At 40.6% G+C, this 19,034-nt stretch overlaps 3 protein-coding genes across 6 annotated transcripts; 2 read left to right on the forward strand and 1 right to left on the reverse strand.

Moving 5' to 3' along the window:
* Window positions 1-1,837: 1,837 nt before the first annotated feature.
* Window positions 1,838-3,514, reverse strand: ankrd39 (ankyrin repeat domain 39). Of its 3 annotated transcripts, none has more exons than XM_023393886.2 (4): window positions 3,121-3,514; window positions 2,791-2,894; window positions 2,486-2,614; window positions 1,838-2,381 (listed from the first exon to the last, which is right to left on the reverse strand). In XM_023393886.2, exons 1-4 carry the CDS (start codon window positions 3,212-3,214, stop codon window positions 2,235-2,237), a joined length of 474 nt encoding a protein of 157 aa, XP_023249654.1. In that variant the 5' UTR covers window positions 3,215-3,514; the 3' UTR covers window positions 1,838-2,234. The 3 variants fall into 3 exon arrangements, with proteins under 3 accessions (XP_023249654.1, XP_023249652.1, XP_023249653.1); XM_023393884.2 differs by having other exon boundaries at window positions 2,486-2,689; XM_023393885.2 differs by having other exon boundaries at window positions 2,486-2,689; window positions 3,102-3,514.
* Window positions 3,515-3,962: 448 nt separating this feature from the next.
* kctd9a (potassium channel tetramerization domain containing 9a) lies at window positions 3,963-9,102 on the forward strand. 2 transcript variants are annotated; one of them, XM_023393843.2, is made up of 12 exons: window positions 3,963-4,126; window positions 4,449-4,570; window positions 4,654-4,697; window positions 4,796-4,892; window positions 4,978-5,036; window positions 5,139-5,267; window positions 5,405-5,472; window positions 5,569-5,664; window positions 5,752-5,901; window positions 6,389-6,494; window positions 6,577-6,710; window positions 7,488-9,102. In XM_023393843.2, the coding sequence occupies exons 1-12, from the start codon at window positions 4,079-4,081 to the stop codon at window positions 7,602-7,604; spliced, it is 1,170 nt and encodes a 389-aa protein (XP_023249611.1). In that variant the 5' UTR covers window positions 3,963-4,078; the 3' UTR covers window positions 7,605-9,102. The 2 variants fall into 2 exon arrangements, with proteins under 2 accessions (XP_023249611.1, XP_087026493.1); XM_087170367.1 differs by having other exon boundaries at window positions 5,405-5,664.
* Window positions 9,103-9,489: 387 nt separating this feature from the next.
* Window positions 9,490-10,118, forward strand: LOC111645105 (progonadoliberin-1). The gene is made up of 3 exons (XM_023394165.2): window positions 9,490-9,693; window positions 9,784-9,882; window positions 10,031-10,118. Exons 1-3 carry the CDS (start codon window positions 9,556-9,558, stop codon window positions 10,076-10,078), a joined length of 285 nt encoding a protein of 94 aa, XP_023249933.1. The 5' UTR covers window positions 9,490-9,555; the 3' UTR covers window positions 10,079-10,118.
* The last annotated feature ends 8,916 nt before the right edge of the window (window positions 10,119-19,034 follow it).

Here is a 19,034-nt window from a genome sequence, read left to right on the forward strand (position 1 = left end):
GACACCCCATCTCCTTGTGCTGTGTGGCGTCAGCTGCAATGAGCTCCAGATGTGGCCTGGCACCCCTCCAGTCACAGTGCTGGATGTGGTCTGAAGGTAGTTTGGAAACACCACCCACCAGCGGACCCAATGAAAGTTCCTCAAGACTGCAGCAAGAGGTTTCTGTCGTGGGTTTGTATTTGTGCGGACCGCGGGAGCGCAGAAGAAGTGCAGTATTTCCTCTGCACATCTGAGGAAGGATGAGGGGAAAATGTATCTGCCTCATATGTGCATGTGTTACTTATTGAACATGCTATGAATAAGTAAGTAAGTGAGACAATAGTTGAAAGTATTTCCATCTGTTTCAAGAGATATGGAAATATCAACATCCTTTATTCACCCCCGGGGTTCCATCCTTTGTTCCCTTTGCATATAAATACCAGTTAAAAAAGCATTCAGTAATGGTTCTCCTTTTGATAACCTAAGAAAAGACGAAGCATCTCAGTGAGAGCAGCAAGACAAAAGCTAAGAACTGATAATCCTTTAAAAAAAACTTTTAAAAAATGTTCCAGCACAAGTTTTCTTTTAATAGACCTATTAAACATGTGATGGTGAAACTATTATTTAATTTAGCTTAATCTTCCATTATAGGTCACAATGATACACAAAGAGGCATCAAAACCAAAGGTATTACAGAACAGGAGCCAGAGGTGGACAGTTGTGTGGTTTCAGGTCATTACCTCAACAAAAACACACACTATCAACTGTCAGCATCTGCTCCCAGTGCAGAAAAGTGCAAATGCTTTACACTGGAAGCAGCAGGCCGCAAGTCTTTGCTAAAATACAGAGACAGAGACATAAAATTAGTATAGTAGAAACAGCTGAGACATGTTACTAGCAACAGGTCAATGTATCATAATTACCTGAAATTTTAAGCATTTAAGAAAAAAAATTCTGTTGCGGTTTGACTGATTGGTAATTTCCCTAATACACAGTAAATAACCCAGTACGGTGTTACATACATAACTTGGCTGAACTGTGGTGTCCATCCATGACGCATTATTAGAGTGATGCTTTTCTCTCTTTCTAACAGTCACTCTGTTGAGTTTTCCAGCAGTGAGCTGAGAGGATCGAATGAGGTCACTGTGTGTAGGATGCCAGCTAATTCACAGTGTACTGAAAAAAAAACATGCTGCTTGTAAGACAATAGCTCCCCCTGCTGCGAGAGATTAAAGAAAAAAGCCCAGGGAGGATCAGGTCATATAAATTTGCCAGACAAAGTTAAACAAATAAGCCTAATATTAGGGAGATGCTAACCTCCAGTTATAACACACACTTCTGTGTCAAACATGGCACATGTTCAAAGCATATCATTACTGCTGCAGTGAGGGCAAATGCTGGTGTTTGAAGTGCACTGTGCAAATTCAGTTTTAAAATCAACCTTTAAAATCACACCACCCACCAGAAGTAATTAGCAGTAATTTCAAAGAGAAATTTCAGCACTCATAACATGACTGTTGTTCCTGTTCCTGTATTGAACTTCTAAAAATCTGTATGGCAGGCTAATTTCCATGTGAAATCATATCAACTAATGCACATTAAAGTTCAGTGTCCCTACACAGAATCACAATCTGAAGATTCAGCCATTAACACCACATCAGATGGTGAGGTGCAAGTATTCACTTCATTTTTTCCACTGATCAGTCACATCCTCCTGTTTCCTCATCACTTATCAGCTCTTAAACCCCAACTGAAAACCTCAGTTATAATTTACTCAGGAAAACACAAAGGCTGATGTATTTGTTTTTCTTAACGGTCATGGTCAATGATTAGCAGAATCCAGAAATGGCAGCCATAATTGGTTAATTAAACTGAATTTTTATATTTTATTTTTGACAAATACCTGGTAAGAGTGCAGCTGTAGCAGACAGTGGAAGCTGGTGTTATGTGGCAGGTTTTACAGGTTTCTAGATCTCAGAATGCAAAATTACATTATTAGAAAAGCAATGAACTAGAAATCAAAAACAGGATGATGTTTATTGTTTAAAGCTAGAAAATGTAATGTCGTGTTGACCACTCAGTCACTCAGTCGCTTTTTTGGCTGATGTTCAATTGAGGAAAAAGTAGCCAAGAGTAGTGAATCCATGTCGACACGATGCCGACGTAAGTGGACCTCACCTCATATGTTTTGAGGTCATGTTGTCATTTGTCTGATCTTCGCAACCCAGCATGCTCCAGATGCAGTGTGTCTGTAGTCACCCAGGTGGTTTTAAGAGCTCCTGCAGATCTCCCTGCTGCGCCAGCTGGTACGGTAGCTGCAGCCTCTTGTTCATCTGGCTGCAGAGTGCTGGACACTGCTCAAGAAGCAGCTGACACACCTCTTCATGACCCCGTTCTGCAGCCTGAACCAGCATTCAACAGAGTAACAAATGCAGGCACCTGTTAAATAATCATCAAACTATCTTTCTGGAAAGGTTTTATTGTGTTACTGCTGGCAACTCTGTACCTTATGTAAAGGGGATGCACCATCGTCATCACAGAGCATGGGATCTGCCCTGTGGTGTACAAGGAGTCTAACCACATCCAGGTGACCACAGTAAGCTGACCGATGCAGTGGTGTGGCACCGCCTGGTGTCTGGGGAGATGCACAGGCACCGTTCTCAAGAAGAAACTTGCAAACAGCAAGATGACCACTGCGACTTGCATAATGCTGAGACAAAACACACCAGAAATGAAGCAGCAATTTATATAAACATGAGAACAGTGGACACTACAGCACTTCTAGCCAAAACATCTTCCCAACAAACTCACCAGAGCTGTGTATCCAGATGAGTCTCTCAGGTTAGGGTCTGTGCCCTTCTGGACCAAGGACTTAACCCTCTCCAAGTTCCCATCCACCGCAGCAGACCAGATACCTGCATAGAGCAAAGACAAACAGTACACCACTGTACTTCACTGACACACCAGTCAAATCAGGAATGAAAATAACTGTTAGCCCAAGTCATTTCATGAAAAATGAAATATGCATCAGTTTGAAATTGGAGAACACCTTAAGTGAAAGAGAATACAAATATCTTGTATATGGTATAACTCTTATCAGTACCACTGTTTAACTCAGTCACCTGACACATGAATGCAAACCTCGTTCAAAATCCATTTCATTCAGCGTCTGGTAAACACTGGGAGAGGAGACCTGATGGGAGCAGCACGAGCAGTGCTGTTTGTCAGACGCCATGGTGTCAATCGGCACAAACAGGATAAGAATAGATCATGAATGATTCAAACCTGAAGCTGAACACTCCTAGTTTTATTACTGGTACGAATAATTATAAATAGCATCATGCTGTTTAACGGCTCCTACGACAACTAGCTAGCTTCCAAACACACGAGCCAAAAAATAAAGAAGCCATTGAATGTTTAAATAAGTAACAAAAATATAAGAATTCAGACACATTATCCCATTGCTGTTTGTCAAACAAAACAATAACTGCAACTTTTCGTTGCAACAGACAACCTGACGCATGAATACAGCGACGCTTGCGTGCGTGTGAACAATCCGACCAATCACAGAGCTGTGGTTAGAAGGCACCCTTCAGGTACTGTCGGCCGTTCTAGATTTGTGTATAGAAAAAAAAGCGATGGCACAAAACTTTGTGCTTTGGCGGCATGATGATAATGAAAGATGAACCACTGCATTGGTGCAACTGTTCATTCCATTAATTTATGCATCATAAAAAACGTATACACAATTTTTATTATTAATGACCGATATGAGACATATTTTCCGTTTTCTTTGATTCCCTACATTGGCATGAATAAAATGCATGCATATAATTCACAGAAAAATAAATATAATATCAAAACTAAATAATATCCACAAGTTCAGGTATGGCTATGGATTTAAAATGTCTGCCTCTCAGCTTCGTTTACAATGAAAATATCAGAATCCAATTTTTCGTGATAGCTTGTGAAGGCATCTTTTGTCTCGTGTTGTTGTCTGATGCAGCTAGCTAGCCAGGTTGATTCGGCAAACAAGTAGCTGACTGAAGCTACTTTTTTTTTATTATAACAAAGTACTTATAACCAAAGTGCATAAAGAATGAGAAGAGTTACGTTATTCATTAACGGGACATCTAAAAATGGCAAGGTGGGTAATAACTCAGGCTGTTTAGTCTGAGAGCTTGGGCCGCAGAATGACTGGCTTTTTCCACTGAGCATACGTGTTTCATTATTATAGGTAACTAGTCAATTGTACATTGTAACTACTTCATATTATCAAGAGAAGTCATATGGAGTCTTGGCTTACTTTTTCCTTTATTACTTTCTTTCCATATGTAATTTAAACGTAACTGTTAGCTCACCGCTAACTGCGACTCATTAATCTTGTATTAGACAGGAGTGACCCATTTTGTTTCAGACTTCAATCCCTGACAACCCCTCTGAGCTAAAATAATTGTTTTTCTTTTTAGGTTGTAGCAGTGTACGGGACCTTGTCCGACTTACTATCCGTAGCAAGCAATAAGTTAGGAATCAAAGCCTCTAGTTTATACAATGGAAAGGGTGGTCTTATAGATGACATTGCCCTTATAAGGTAAGCTCACACGCCAATAATAAATATGATGCTAAAACATAATGGACGAGTCAGCTCATTGTGTTTATTTGTGCGTCTAACAGAGATGACGACGTGCTGTATGTGTCAGAAGGAGATCCATTCATCGGTGAGTGTCCTCTTGTTGGCTGAAGGAGTCTCATCCGCTGTCAGTCAAAGTATGCACATGGCTTTAGCAACACTTTCCTCTTCTTCTTTATACCACAGATCCTCAAAATGAAGCCAAGCTTAGATCTGATCCGCATGGAGCACATACTGATTGGCTGACCCTTAATATTGGTGGGCGTCTCTTCACCACCACCAGGTATGCTGTGTTCACTAGTTATACACACATCACAAAAGATTTTAAGTTTCATTGCCTTCTTTGCTGACTGTGTTTTTGTGTTCAGGAGCACCTTGGTCAGCAAGGAGCCAGAGAGTATGCTTGCTCACATGTTTCGAGAGAAAGGTAAATTATGGCTACAGAGCGGACTTGCGAGTCAACAAGCATTTCTTTTTTTATGTGAGCCATGTAATTGAATGGGTTTTTGTCAACCTCTGCTTGCTCCAGATGTGTGGGGGAACAAGCAGGACAAACATGGTGCTTACCTGATCGACCGCAGCCCTGAATACTTTGAGCCTATTCTCAACTACTTGAGACATGGTCAGCTCATTATAAATGAAGGCATAAATATACGAGGTAAACTTTTGACAAATCCTAAATGATGAAGTCTACCTGAATCGCTGTGAAGAGTTTCATTACATAAAAAACCTACAACAATATCCTGATTTAGAAAGTAAGCACAGATTGGAAGCATTATCCTAAATGTCTTTCAGGTGTCCTTGAAGAGGCTCGGTTCTTTGGAATTGAGCAGCTTGCTGAACAGCTGGAAGTAGCAATCAAGGTAACAGGAAGTGTAGAAGACAAACATCTTACATTTAGTAATGTGATCCCTCACTTGAATGCATCGTTACTTACCAGATGGTTACTTTCTACACAGAACGCACAGCCACCTGAGGACCACTCTCCCATTTCCCGCAAGGAGTTTGTTCGTTTTCTTCTGGCAACACCCACCAAGTCAGAGCTCCGCTGTCAGGTACAACTTAATGAAAGTGTTTTCATTTTGCTCGTCATGTCACCAAATCAAGTTAAGATTTGACACTATCACTTTTACTGCTTTTAGGGACTTAATTTCAGTGGTGCTGATCTGTCCCGACTTGATCTGCGTTACATAAATTTTAAAATGGCTAATCTGAGCCGCTGCAATCTGACACATGCCAACCTGTGCTGTTCCAATCTGGAGCGGGCTGATCTTTCTGGAGCCAACCTGGATGTAAGTCTGAAAACTCTCTTGTCAACACTAAATGATTCATGTGCACATGCAATATCAGGCGACAGAAACTAAGTGCAGAATGTAGTCAAAAAGTTTTTCCACTGTGGGGAAGTGAACATTTTTGTGTTATTTTTAATTGTTGGCCTTCGTGCTGGTGAGCAGTGGACCTGGTTTGCAGCCACCTCACACCTGCTGCCCCAACAGTTGTGAGGAGGAAGGGCCATTCTGTTCTTAAACATGTTTGCCAATGTTACAGACCTGCTCTTACAGTCACCACAATGAAAAAATGACAAGCACACTGTTTGTCCTTAAGGGCATCAAAAACTCCGTAGCAGTGTAGGCACCAGGTGTAAACATAGCAAGCAGTATTTTTAAGTGTGGATCTACCAGCAGTCTGGCAATGTAATGAATTTCCTGTAGGGTGTGACTTTTTTCCCATGAGCAATAAAGCATGACTTCATTTGATGTTTTGGTTTGTGTCTTGAAGGGTGCTAACTTACAAGGAGTGAAGATGCTCTGTTCCAATGCTGAGGGAGCTTCTCTCAAAGGATGCAATTTTGAAGATCCGTCTGGACTGAAGGCAAACCTGGAAGGTAATGTGCCACAATTTTTGATTAAAGAAGACCTCATCCCACATTCACAGTCACATTTTAACCAAAGGTTTTTTGTAAGCAGGTGCTAACCTGAAAGGAGTTGACATGGAAGGAAGCCAAATGACGGGTATAAACCTGCGTGTGGCCACTCTGAAAAATGCAAAGCTGAAGAACTGTAACCTTCGGGGGGCCACTTTAGCAGGGACTGATCTTGAGGTGAGTTTAGGCTATCAGAGGGGATTAACTATAAAAAAAATGCTCATGTTGACTCAGTTGATAGCAACCTTTTAGGGCCGGAAAGGATGACATGGTTCCGATCTGATAAATGTTTTCATAAATCATTTTTTAATATACTATATATTTGTGGCAAATCCCAGACCTTTTGCCAAAATAGCTTTATCTCTGATAGTTCAGCAGCAGGATCCCTGGATTTGATCGTAATACAAGGTTTAACCCTCCTGTAGATGGATATGCAGCTAATACAGTGGATACAATGAATGCAGTCTTTTTTATCTTTATTGCAATTTAATGGTTCCGCCTTCGATTGATTTAAGTCTGAGACTTACTTTTGAAAGTAAATAAAAGTGTTCCTTGGCAGAGAGTTCAGTTTGATTTGGTTGGATTGTAAGATGAGCAAGTTTTTGGGTGCACTTCGCCTTGTGTTCATGTAGAGGATTAACTTTTTTTTAACGTTAAGTGTTTGTGATAGTCATCAATTAATATATCAGATTTCATTAAATCTTTTTTCACTGTTTTCACATTAATAGTTCATACACTAAGATGATGGTCCATTCTATAATCAATAATCATTGATTGGAGCCCTACATAGCACTTTGTCTGGAATGAAATTACCAGTAGAATGTGAATGTTTTCAACCTGCATCTGTATAACATTAATTGTACAATAGAGTTCTTCTCTTAGATTGCAGGTATTTTACCAAACCCATTTACTTCTCCTGTTTTACTGTTTTGTCCCTCTTGCCTTTTTTTGCAGAACTGTGACCTGTCCGGCTGTGATCTACAAGAAGCCAACCTGAGAGGGTCCAATGTAAAAGGAGCCATTTTTGAAGAGATGCTGACCCCTCTGCACATGTCACAGAGTGTCAGATAACTCAGCACACACCTCTAAGTCAGTCCAGTATGGGCCACAGAAGGCTTCTTTAATGCTCTTTTCCTCCAGTCAGCCTCTGCCATACTACCGTACTATCAATCTCTCTTTACCTGTCTGCACTACAGGTAGTTGTATGCACATCCCTGGCATTCCACCAATATTATGTTAGCTTTAAATATCTTGCACTAGAATTTATCCAGGGTTGATCATGTATGTTTGTATGGTAGGATGTTTTTAAATGTTCAGCTGCATATATCACCAAAACAAAGTCATATTCCTTCTGTATGTAGATGTGTCTGGATGCAATCCAGTGACTATACTGACATGTTATGTTAATGGGAGTCAAAATCAGATTATTTGTGTGCGGTCAAGTTCAGAGCACTGAACTTCACTGAATGCTGCTGTAGCAGAAATCGAAGGGGTCACTTACCAATAACTGTGTCATTATATATTCCTTTTTTAAGTATGTAACTTAATTTTGCTGGGTTCAACATATTCTAAAGGAAGCAATGCAAGCCAAAGCCATACAATAGCACAGTCTTAAAGACTAAAAGTGATGTTAGAGCACCGTAAAACTAAGTGGCAGGCTAGTTATAAACACAGCTTGAGTATGCAATACATGATTTACAGCTGTGAGGTTTCTCCTTTACTACTTTTAAATATTGTGATGTTGAAAACACTTTCCTTGTTTTGCGCTCTGTGAATCTACCTCTTTTTCTTTTTTCTTTTTTTTTTATCCAGTGTGTGAGTGATCCACAGTTGCATGCATTTGACTGTGACACTACTTATTGTAATGTTTATGTATGCCATTCATTATTCTTACCATTATGAGGAAATGGTCCAGCTTGTCGTGCTTTAACGAGAGCCATTTTTATGTGTTCATATTGTCAAAGTGGGTTTACCTGGAAACATGATTCATGTATCAATGTATATCACTTAATCATGCTTTGAAGTTATTTGCACAAGTATATGTTAACTTGTAACATGTTATACCTTTACACCAAAAATGTTGGTGCTTGTAATCTTATGTAAATCAAATCCAGCGCTTCCAAATCTTTCCCAAAAAAAATCACTATTAGAGTGGGCAGGTGTTGTCAGCTGTTTTGTCCAGGGTCTCACTTCAGTTCTGACTGGACAGCGTCCGTTTGCATGTGTGAAGAGCTATACTCGTCTTTGACTGGTGAAGTTTCTCTAGCTGTAGCTCAAAGCTGCTCCGATGCAATACTATTCACTCAGTTCAATAGTAGGTACCCAGCCTGTGAGAATGAATGATGAAGGCAATCATATTGTGTATTTCACCTTGAGCGTGAAAATCAATTGAAGAGCTATGGTTATTTATTTTAATACATCTCACTGAATGCAATATGCGGCAAAGATTGGTTTGTGTTTGAGAGAGGGAGTGGTGTCGGTCTCCCTATCTGTGATTATTGCACTCGACCGTGGAAATATATATTTCCATAAATGACTGTTATAAATAAACTACAATGAAGAACAAGAAGTCTTCTCACTCATGTGTTTCAGTTGGAAATGAATGTGTGAGTGTTTTTGTATGTTCAAAATAAATCATAAAAGCAGCAGAAAATCACTGGAAATAGCTAAAAATGGTTGATAGTTTGTGGCCAAAGCATGTCCCAAGTGTAAGCTTTTAAACAGCTCTGCGGGTGGCCAGTAAGTGTAGCTTAATCCCACTTTGTGACCCCCCCTGTAGTGAAGTGTTGGGTTAAGAGAAATGGAAGCATCACAGGCTTATATAAAGCTTGAGAAATAGTTTGCAGGAGCATTTACAAAGGACTGCATATCAACAAATCAGAGACGCTGCCTGCTTTCTGCACAGAAGGTAAATAAATCAATGATGGGTTGAAAACCAACAGATTCTGGGGTTAAACTAAAGAAAATTACTGGCATGTATATCTGTGCAAAATAATGTTTTTTTTGTTTCTTTTTCCTCAGAATGGGAATGAAAACCTTGTCACTGTGGCTGCTGCTTGTGGGGATGTTACTGCCACAGCACCGCTGTCAGCACTGGTCATATGGACTGAGCCCAGGAGGGAAGAGGGAACTGGATAGTCTTTCAGACACACTGGCCAATGTAAGCATTTATCATTCTCATGGCTCTTTAAACAGTGGATGTTCCTCTTCTCTCTTATACATATTCATTGTGATGTTTTCTCTTCAACAGATAGTTGAGGGGGCTCCACATGTGGAGACACCCTGTCGCATGTTGGGTTGTTCAGAGGAATCACCTTTTGCCAGAATTTATAGAATGAAAGGATTCCTTGTAAGTTTTGCTCATTTGTCAACCTGTGTTTGGTTTTTCTGTTTATGCATCTCTCAATACTGTGAAGACTGCCAGAGGTTTAACCTCATGGGTCAGTTAAAGTTTGAATTTATTCTCACATATTTTATCTTCCTCTCTTCTCTTTCAGGGCAGTGCCACTGACAGGGAAAATGGACACAGAACATATAAAAAATAATGACTACTTGATTCTACAATAAATAATTATCTTTGCATAATACAGTTGTTGTGGTCATTGCAAATCAGAAATACAAGCCACGTACACTTTTATTCTACTAATGGTTCTCTCCTCTAAATTTCTCTGTGCCGTAAAACGTAGATGTATTTCCTCAAATACAGAATCACCTCACTGTCATGATTTTATGCCCCAGTAGTTTCATAATTTCTGATGGTACACAGCGGAACATGGCAGATTTGTGCAAGCAGTGTTTTCACAGAGCAAGAAAATGTGCACATTGCCATCAAAAATCCCTTTCATTGTCATTGCTGCAGAATAGAAAACCTGATTTGTTTTTGGTTCAGTTTGGCCAGGAATTCTAAAGTGTCAGAAATTTCAAAGATAAACACAACACAGTGGCTTCAGGTGATGATGTATGCAGACAAAAACTGGAGACCGCAGAGTGATGGGTTAAGTTTTCTGAGTGTATCTTACACAGCTGCGACTCTAATGTGATGATAAAATCTGTCCAGAGACAAATAATTCAAAAACCACCTCCAAAATATTCAAAACCACCTCTGAGGTAGTTCCTGTTACAGTAGGTGTCTTCAGGATGATGACACACACAGACTCAGAAGGTGAAAACATTGGTATCAACATGAGCTGTGTGAGTACAAAATGATGAATTGCAGAGGTCAGAACTTAAGTTTTTAATTCAGGATATTATAACACATGGTTTTTGTTAGTATAACTGATAGTAATCGGTATTTTTGTGCATTTGAGTTCATGGGTTCTTTAGTGTGACAGCATTAGTTTGGTCTTTTAACTTAAGAGTAATTTACTGTACATTGTTTTTTTTTGTTACTGTATATACACGTTGGAAACAAAAAAAAAGACAGGTTATTGGTTCTTTTTTAACCCCAACAGCAGAGAAAACTGTAAAATGAGAAAAACAGTACAATTACTGGACCTTTGCCTTTTGTGAAGGTCAGGCATTTATTTATGATTGTTACGGTTAGGGCAGTGTGTGTGTGTGTGTGTGCGTGTGTGTGTGTGTGTGCGTGCGTGCGTGTGTGTGTGTGTGTGTAGTTCCACAGAGAATGACAAGGTTCCAAAATATTATAATGAGCTCATTTGATTCATTATGATGTATTCATTCTAGAACTGCTGCGACACAGAAGACTCATTTTACTGCAGACTCTGGACGGAGAAACACGTATATTGAGTGGAAATTTATTATATTCAGCTCCTGTCACGTGTTTCTTTGTCCAGCTGGCGTGTGGAGAGCTGACACTGAAGAAGAAGCAAGGTAAGAGTTTCTCATTTGACAAATCTTCAATTTCTATTCGCTTGTATGAAGATAGATATTATTTTCTGTATGTACTGTACAAAAACTGTACTGTAACCACCAACAAACCTGCAACAAAGTATGACTTACTTTATGTTACATAATGCATTAGTAATAATAATCCAATAATATGTGATAATAGGCACTGTTCTGTCAGCATAATTACTTTTACTTTTATGACTAAATTTCTCTGACTTCCAGTGATACACTTGAAGCCAGAGTCTTTGTGAATTCAGCAACACTTTTGTTTGACAGCAGATGTAAAAGGCTGAAGTGCATTGAGTCCATCTGAGTGATTGCATTTTCTTTTAAACACTTCATGTACATTTCTGTCCTCTTGGCATTCATAGGAGAGTGCAGGGAGTGCGGTGATGCTGCCCAGAATGTAAGCCACATCCATATGGATCAGCTGCGCAAATGGACATGCATACACATCCAGGCCCTTCTGTTCGCTTAAGAGGTGGCTGGCCCCAGAAAAGGCAACGGTTTGACTGGCTCCAACAGCAAAGTAGGAAAGAATCTATTCATTCATCTCTCCTTCAACCATTGGCCCTTCCTCTCCTTTGTCTTCCTCATATGACCTCTCTAACCTCACTTTTACATCTCCTTTACTTACACCTTAAACTTTTCTCTCTTTCCTTTACTCATCTATTCTTTTCACCTAATCACCCATCCTCTCTCACCTCGCTTCCTTTCTTTCCAAATGTGTATTCAGAATCCATGTGTGCAAAATCAGATTTGTTAATATGTGAAAAAAATCTCCAAGTGCAAATGCATGCATAGATCTGTAAATGTGTGGACATATTTTAAATGCGTACATACTGTACATGTTAATGGCCGAAGTATTCTGCCAACCGTACTACGTGTTGACATATTATAATGCCCACAAGGCTGCTGGTTAAGTCATGTAGAAGCTGTTCATTCAATGAGATGCTTTGGTATGATGCACCACAGTCACACAGAACTTCACTGTGATCCAAGTTCTTTACATCACTGGCCGGGTCACTATCTGAAATTGAACTGCCGACTTTGCGGCTTTTGCATGTTCCAGCATGACCTCTGCCAAAACAGCGTAACGTCTGTTAAAGGTTACTCTTAACCCAGTCCGGTCCTAACTGGCCGACATGTCCTCTGAGGAGTTTGAACACTCGGTGGAAGTCATATCTCTGGCTCATATCTCTGGCAGAGGTTGCCAAGGTAGTCAAAGGGCTCGCCAGAGACAAGGCGTCAGGTATGGATGAGATTCGCCTTGAGATGCTGAAGGCTCAGGGTATTGTTGGGCTGTCCTTGCTGACCTAAATGCATGTAGGTCAGGGAGAGGGCCTGTGGACTGGCAGACTGAGGTGGGGGTTCACTTGTTTAAGAAGGGAGACTGGTGGGTGTGCTCTAATTACCTGAGTATAACACTGCTCAGTCTCCCTGTTCTGCCCTTCCTGTTTCTTTTACATCTCCATGCCCAATGTCCTTCATGGCTGATTCCTATCTGTCTTCTTTTTCCTTCCTTTAACCTCTCACTTCTCCAGTACCTTGCTTTTCCTCCTTCTTTCTCCGACTCTTCTTCTCCGTCTTTCCTCTTCTTCCTTCTCAAGTCCACCCTCCCTCTCCTTTGTCTTCCTCCTGTTCACCTCTTCACCTTCCTCTATCTCAAATCCATCCTTCCTCCCTTTCTCTTCCTTGTTTTTTTTTTACATTTCCACTCTTTCTGTCTTTTGTCGCTGATTCCTATCCATAGTCATTTTCTTTTTTATCTATTCACCTCGCCAGTACTTCATCTTTCCTCCTTCTTCCTCCACCTTCCCCGTATTTCATCTTCTTTCCTCTACATCCACACATTTCCTAGCCTTCCTCTTTCTTGTACCTCTCTCTCTTCTCTCCTTTTGACTCTTCCTCTCTTTTATCTTCTTCCTTTATCATCCACCCTTCCTCTCTTTCTTCTTCCTTCATCCTGCTTCCTATATCTTTCCACTTTTCTCCCTTTCCTTCCTTTCTTCTCCCTCCATCTCCCATCTACTTTTTTTCACTTTCTCTTACTTTTTTTTTTACATCTCCATTTCTGTCCTTCATGACTGATTCCTGTCTTCTTCATTTTCTTTCTTTTGACTTTTGACTTCTCCAGTATTTCACCTTCCCTCCATCTTTCTCCACCTCCCCTATTTCTCATCTTCTTTCCTTTACATCTCCACCTTTCCTAGCCTTCCTTTTCATTTTAGCCTCATCTTTTTTTTCCCCTTCTCTCCATCTTTGACTTTCCTGTCCTGGTAAATAAGTGGCTCTCTCCCATCTCTGTTTATCCGCTTTCATTTAATCCTCCACCATCTCCTTTTTCACCTCTCTCCTTTTCACTCTTCCTCTCCTTTATCTTCTTCCTTTATCATCCACCCTTCCTCTCTTTCATCTTCTTTCATGTGACAGATTCAGTGATTTACCTCACAACATCTCCGTTCTTCCATCTTGCTTCCTTTATCCCTCCATCCTTTCTTCCTGTGTTTCCTGTTCTTCCTTCTCAAGCCCACCCTTCCTTTCATTCTTCTTCCATTGTCCTCCTTCCTTTACCTCTCCACCGTTCTTCATCTTTAATACATTACTAATTTTACCCATCTAAAACTGTCTCTGCCTCTTTTTTCATATCTCCCCTTTACTCATCCTTTTTTATCTTCCTTGTTTTACCTGTTCTCCTTTTCACTCTTTTCCCCTCAACTTCACCTCTACATTTGTGTCACTGGTTCTTCTCTTAACTGTATATGACGCCCATAAGGCTGCTGGTTTGGTCAGGTCGCTGCAGAAGCTGTTGATTCTTTTTACCTTTCTTCCTCTTCTGTCTTTCATAACCCTCTATTTCTTATCCTTCCTTTCTTCTCCCTCTACCTTCCTTCCTTTCCCTCTCCACTCTGTATTCTTAATCCTGTTTCCTTTTCATCAACTCCCTTCCTCTCGTTCTCTTTCTCTCTCCCACTGACTCTTCCTCTCCTTCATTCTCCTTCATCCTCCTTCCTTTAACTTTATGCTCTTCTGTATTTCTTATCTTCCTTTCTTTACCTTTCCTCTTTCTTCTCCAACCTATTTTTCATCTCCTTCCCTTTCCTTCCAACTTTTTGCCTTTACATCTTCACCTTTCTGTTATTCTTATCCTTTCTATCCCACTTCCCTTTCCTCTCTCCCTCTCCTTTGTGTTCCTCACTTTGACTTATTCTCATTCCTCTATCTCCCATCAACCCTTCCTTCCTTTCTCTACCTGTCCTTTTTACATTTCCACCATTTCAATCCTTTATGGCTGATTCCTATCCATCTTAGTTTTTCTTTCTTTTATCTATCCACCTCTCCAGTATGTCACCTTCCCTCCATCTTCCTCCACCTTTGCTGTTTTTCATCTTCTTTCCTTTACATCTCCACCTTTCCTAGTCTTCCTCTTTCTTGTACCTCGCTCTCTCCTCTTTCCTTTTCGCTCCTCCTCTCCTTTATTTTCTACCCACTCATCCACCCTTCCTCTCTTTCATCTTGTTTCATGTGGCAGATTCAGTGATTTACCTCACAACCTTTCCATTCTTCTATCATGCATCTTTTATATCTCCATCCTTTCTTCCTACCTTTTCTTCTCTACCTTTCCTTTCTTTCCTCTCCCACCTACTTTTCATTTCTGCCCTCTATCTCCCATCTACCATTCTTTGCTTTCTCTTACTTCTTTTTTTTTTTACCTCTCCACCCTTTCTGTCCTTCATCGCTGATTCCTGTCATCTTCATTTTCTTTCTTTCAACTATTCACCTCTCCAGTACTTCACCTTCCCTCCTTCTTCCTCCTTCTTCCCAGTTATTCATCCTCCTTCCTTTACCTCTCCATCTTCCTTCTTCTATACAATATTTCTTTCACTGTCTCTGCTTCTTTTTCATATCTCCCCTTCACTCATTCATGTTTAATTTACCTTTCTGTTGTCTTAGCCCTTCTTACAAACTTCCCTGTTCACCCTGCCTCTCATTATCTTCCTCCCTTTGGTTTCTTTGCATCCCTCTATTCATTCCTATCATTTCTCCACCTTTCCTATCCTCCCTTTTACCTGTACCCTCCTCTCGTTACCTCTGAATCTTTCTTCTTCTTCTATACATTATTTCATTTACCCATCCAACACTGTCTCTGTTTCCTTTTTTCATATCTCCCCTTTACTCTTCCTTTTTTTATCTGCCTTGTTTTACCTGTCGTCCTTCTCACTCTTTTCCCTCAACTTCACCTCCACATCTGCTTTTAGTATCCCTGGTTCTTCTCTGCACAATTTATGACGCCAACCAGGCTGCTGGTGAACTCAGGTCCCTGCAGAAGATGTTTATTCATTTGACCTTTCTTCCTTTTCTGTCTTTCATAACCCTCCCTTTCTTATCTACTCTTCCTTTCCCTCTATCTTCCTTCCTTTCCTTCTTCATCAATATTCTTAATCCTGCTTGCTTTTCCTCAACTCCCTTCCTCTCGTTCTCTCGCTCTTTCCAACTGACTCTTCCTCTCCTTTATTTTACTTTCGCTCCCCTCCACCTTTCATCTTTCAACCTCCTTTCTTTTACCTCTTCACCCTTCCTGATCGAATGAAAGAGTTACAGCTATTTTCCCTTCTGTCCCTCATCTTTCTTTTCTATCTATCTCCATACTTGTCTTTCCTTTCCTGGGAATGAGGGCCTGTCTCCCGTCCATGTTTTATCCACCGTTCCTCTCTCTTTCATCTTCTTTCATCTTCTGGTTGATTCAGTGATTGACCTCACAACTTTCCGTTCTTCCATCTGAAGTCCACCATTCCTCTCCTTCATCATCCTTCACTTTCCTTCACTTTCCTTCCTGTATCTCTCTTTATTTTATCTCTTATCTTGCCTTATTTATGTTTCTACATTTCCCATCTTTCCTCTCCCACCTACATTTCATCTCTTATCTACCCTTCCTTTCCTTCTCCACTCAATATTCTTAATCATGTTTCCTTTTCCTCAACACCCTTACTATCCTTCTCCTTCCCCTTCTCTCTCCCACTGACTCTTCCTCCCTTCATTTTCCTTCTTCTCCCCTCCACCTTTCATCTCTTTCAACCTCCTTCCTTTATCTCTTCACCCTTCCTGATCAAAGGGGAAAGGAGTTGCCTTTTACTTTTCCTTCTGTTCCTCATCTTCACTTACTTCCTTACTTCCTTCTCTACCTTCCCTATCTTTCCTCTCCCTTCCTCTCCTTTCTCTTCCTCCTGTTGATTTCTTCACCTTCATCTATCTCCCCTCCACCCTTCCTTCCTTTCTCTTCATTTCCACTCTCTCTGTCTTTTGTGGCTGAATACTATCCATCCTCATTTTCTTTCTTTTATCTATTCACCTCTCCAGTAATTCATCTTTCCTCCTTCTCCCTCCACCTTCCCTGTATTTCATGTTTTTTCCTCTACATCCCCACATGTCCTAGTCTTCCTCTTTCTTGTACCTCTCTCTCTCTCCTTTAGATGCCTCCTCTCCTTTATCTTCTTCCTTTATCATCCACCCTTCCTCTCTTTCATCTTGTTTCATGTGGCAGATTCAGTGATTTACCTCACAATCTTTCCATTGTTCCATTTTGCTTCCTTTATCTCTCCATCCTTTCTTCCTGTCTTTCCTCTTCTTCCTTCTCATGTTCAATCTTCCTCTCCTTCAACTTCCTTCACCCTCCTTCCTGTGTCTTCCCGCTTCATGTATCTCTTGTTCTCCTTTCTGTTGTTGTTATCCTTTCTATCCCACTTCCCTTTCCTCGCTCCCTCTCCTTTGTGTTCCTCACTTTGACTTATTCTCATTCCTCTATCTCCCATCAACCCTTCCTTCCTTTTCTTTCTGTCTTTTTTACATTTCCACCCTTTCTGTCCTTCATGGCTGATTCCTATCATCTTCATTTTCCTTCTTTTATCTATCCACCTCCCCAGTACTTCACCTTCCCTCCATCTTCCTCCACAATCCCTGTTTCTCATCTTCTTTCACTTACATCTCCGACCTTCCTAATTGAATGAAAGAGGTAGTGACGTTTACTCTCCCTTCTGTCCCTCATCTTTTCTCTCTCTCTCCATCCTTGTCTTTCCTCTGCTGGTAAATGACGGGCTCTCTCGCTTCCATTTTTATCTGTTCTCTTTTATTCATCCCCCCTTCCTCTCTTTCATCTTCATCCATGTGGCAGATTTACCTCACAATCTTTCCATTGTTCCATTTTGCTTCCTTTATCCCTCCATCCTTTCTTCCTGTCTTTCCTCTTCTTCCTCCTCATGTTCAATCTCCCTCTCCTTCAACTTCCTCCTTCCTGTGTCTTTCCACTTCATGTACAGTATCTCTTGTTCTCCTTTCTGTTGTTGTTATCTTTTCTTACCCACTTCTCTTTCCACCCTCCCTCTCCTTTTTCTTCCTCCCTTTGACTTCTTCACATCCCTCCATCTCCCATCCACCCTTCCTGCCTTTCCTCCTCCTCTTTTTTTACATCTCCATCCTTCCTGTCCTCCATGGCTGATTCCTTTCCATCTTTTTTATCTGTTCACCTCTCCATTATTTTACCTTCCATCAATCTTCTTCCACCTTCTGCTTTCTGTTTCTCTTATCTTCCCTTATTTACTTCTCTACCTTTCCTTTTTTCCTCTCCCTCCCTCTCCAACCCATTTTTCATCTCCTTCCATTTCCTTCCAACTTTTCCCCTTTCCAATTTGTCTTTCCTATTCTTCATCATGTTTACTTTACCTTTCCATTGTTGTTATCCTTTCTTATCCATTTCACTTTCCACCATCCCTCTCCTTTGTCTTCTTCCATTTAACTTCTCATCCTTTCTTCACATCCCTCCATCTCCCATCCACTCTTCTTCACTTTCTCTTCTTTTTTTATTTTACATTTCCATCCTTTCTTTCCTTCACTGATCATCATCCATCTTTGTTTTCCTCCTATTAACTATTCTCCTCTCCATCACTTCATCTTTCCTCCTTCTTTCTCCACCGTCCCTGTTTTTCATCTTCTGTCCTTTACCTCTCCACCATTCTTCATCTTTAATACATTATTTATTTTACCCATCCAAAACTGTCTCTGCTCCTTTTTTCATATCTCCCCTTTACTTATCCTTTTTTTATCTTCCTTGTTTTACCTGTTCTTCATTTTCCCTCTTCTCCCCTCCACTTTCCATCTCTGTCAACTTCCGTCCTCTACCTCTTCTCCCTTCCTGATCAAATGAAAAAGAGGGAGTGCTGTTTATTCTCCCTTTTTTCCCTCATCTTTCTTCTCTCCGTCTTCATCCTTATCTTTCCTTCCCTCGGAAATGAGGGTCTCTCTCTCCTGTGTTTATCCACCTTCCTTTAATCATCTAGTCTTCCTCTCCTTCACTTCTCACAACCTTTCTTCCATTTCTTCTATTGTGCATCTCTTATCCCTCCGTCCTTTCATCCTCTCTTTCCTCTTCTTCATTCTCATCCCCACCCTTCCTCTCCTTCATCTTCTGTGATCCTCCTTCCTGCATCTTTCCACTTCCTGTATCTCTTATCTTCCCTTACCTCCTTCTCTACCTTTCCTTTCTTTCCTCTCCCACCTATTTTTCACCTCTTTTTCTTTACATCTCTCAAGTCTTCACTCTCCTTTACCCAACTACACTGTCTCTTCTTTTTTCATCCCTCCCCTTTATTCATAATT

Source organism: Seriola lalandi, unplaced genomic scaffold (genome assembly GCF_002814215.2).
Source record: "Seriola lalandi dorsalis isolate HSWRI2012SDOR001 ecotype SW California unplaced genomic scaffold, Sedor1 jcf7180002054945, whole genome shotgun sequence".
In the NCBI taxonomy this organism is placed as follows: domain Eukaryota; kingdom Metazoa; phylum Chordata; class Actinopteri; order Carangiformes; family Carangidae; genus Seriola; species Seriola lalandi.

Excerpts from the sequence above, each read along its gene's own strand:
- ankrd39 (XM_023393884.2), bottom strand. The coding sequence starts at position 3,214 with ATGGCGTCTGACAAACAGCACTGCTCGTGCTGCTCCCATCAGGTCTCC. Across the intron at positions 2,895-3,120 it reads TGAAATGGATTTTGAACGAG|GTATCTGGTCTGCTGCGGTG; the intron begins GTTTGCATTCAT and ends TGCTCTATGCAG. Across the intron at positions 2,382-2,485 it reads GTGCATCCCCTTTACATAAG|GCTGCAGAACGGGGTCATGA; the intron begins GTACAGAGTTGC and ends ATGCTGGTTCAG.
- kctd9a (XM_087170367.1), top strand. The coding sequence starts at position 4,079 with ATGAGAAGAGTTACGTTATTCATTAACGGGACATCTAAAAATGGCAAG. Across the intron at positions 4,698-4,795 it reads AGAAGGAGATCCATTCATCG|ATCCTCAAAATGAAGCCAAG; the intron begins GTGAGTGTCCTC and ends TTTATACCACAG. Across the intron at positions 4,893-4,977 it reads CGTCTCTTCACCACCACCAG|GAGCACCTTGGTCAGCAAGG; the intron begins GTATGCTGTGTT and ends TTTTGTGTTCAG.
- LOC111645105 (XM_023394165.2), top strand. The coding sequence starts at position 9,556 with ATGGGAATGAAAACCTTGTCACTGTGGCTGCTGCTTGTGGGGATGTTA. Across the intron at positions 9,694-9,783 it reads TTTCAGACACACTGGCCAAT|ATAGTTGAGGGGGCTCCACA; the intron begins GTAAGCATTTAT and ends TCTCTTCAACAG. Across the intron at positions 9,883-10,030 it reads ATAGAATGAAAGGATTCCTT|GGCAGTGCCACTGACAGGGA; the intron begins GTAAGTTTTGCT and ends CTTCTCTTTCAG.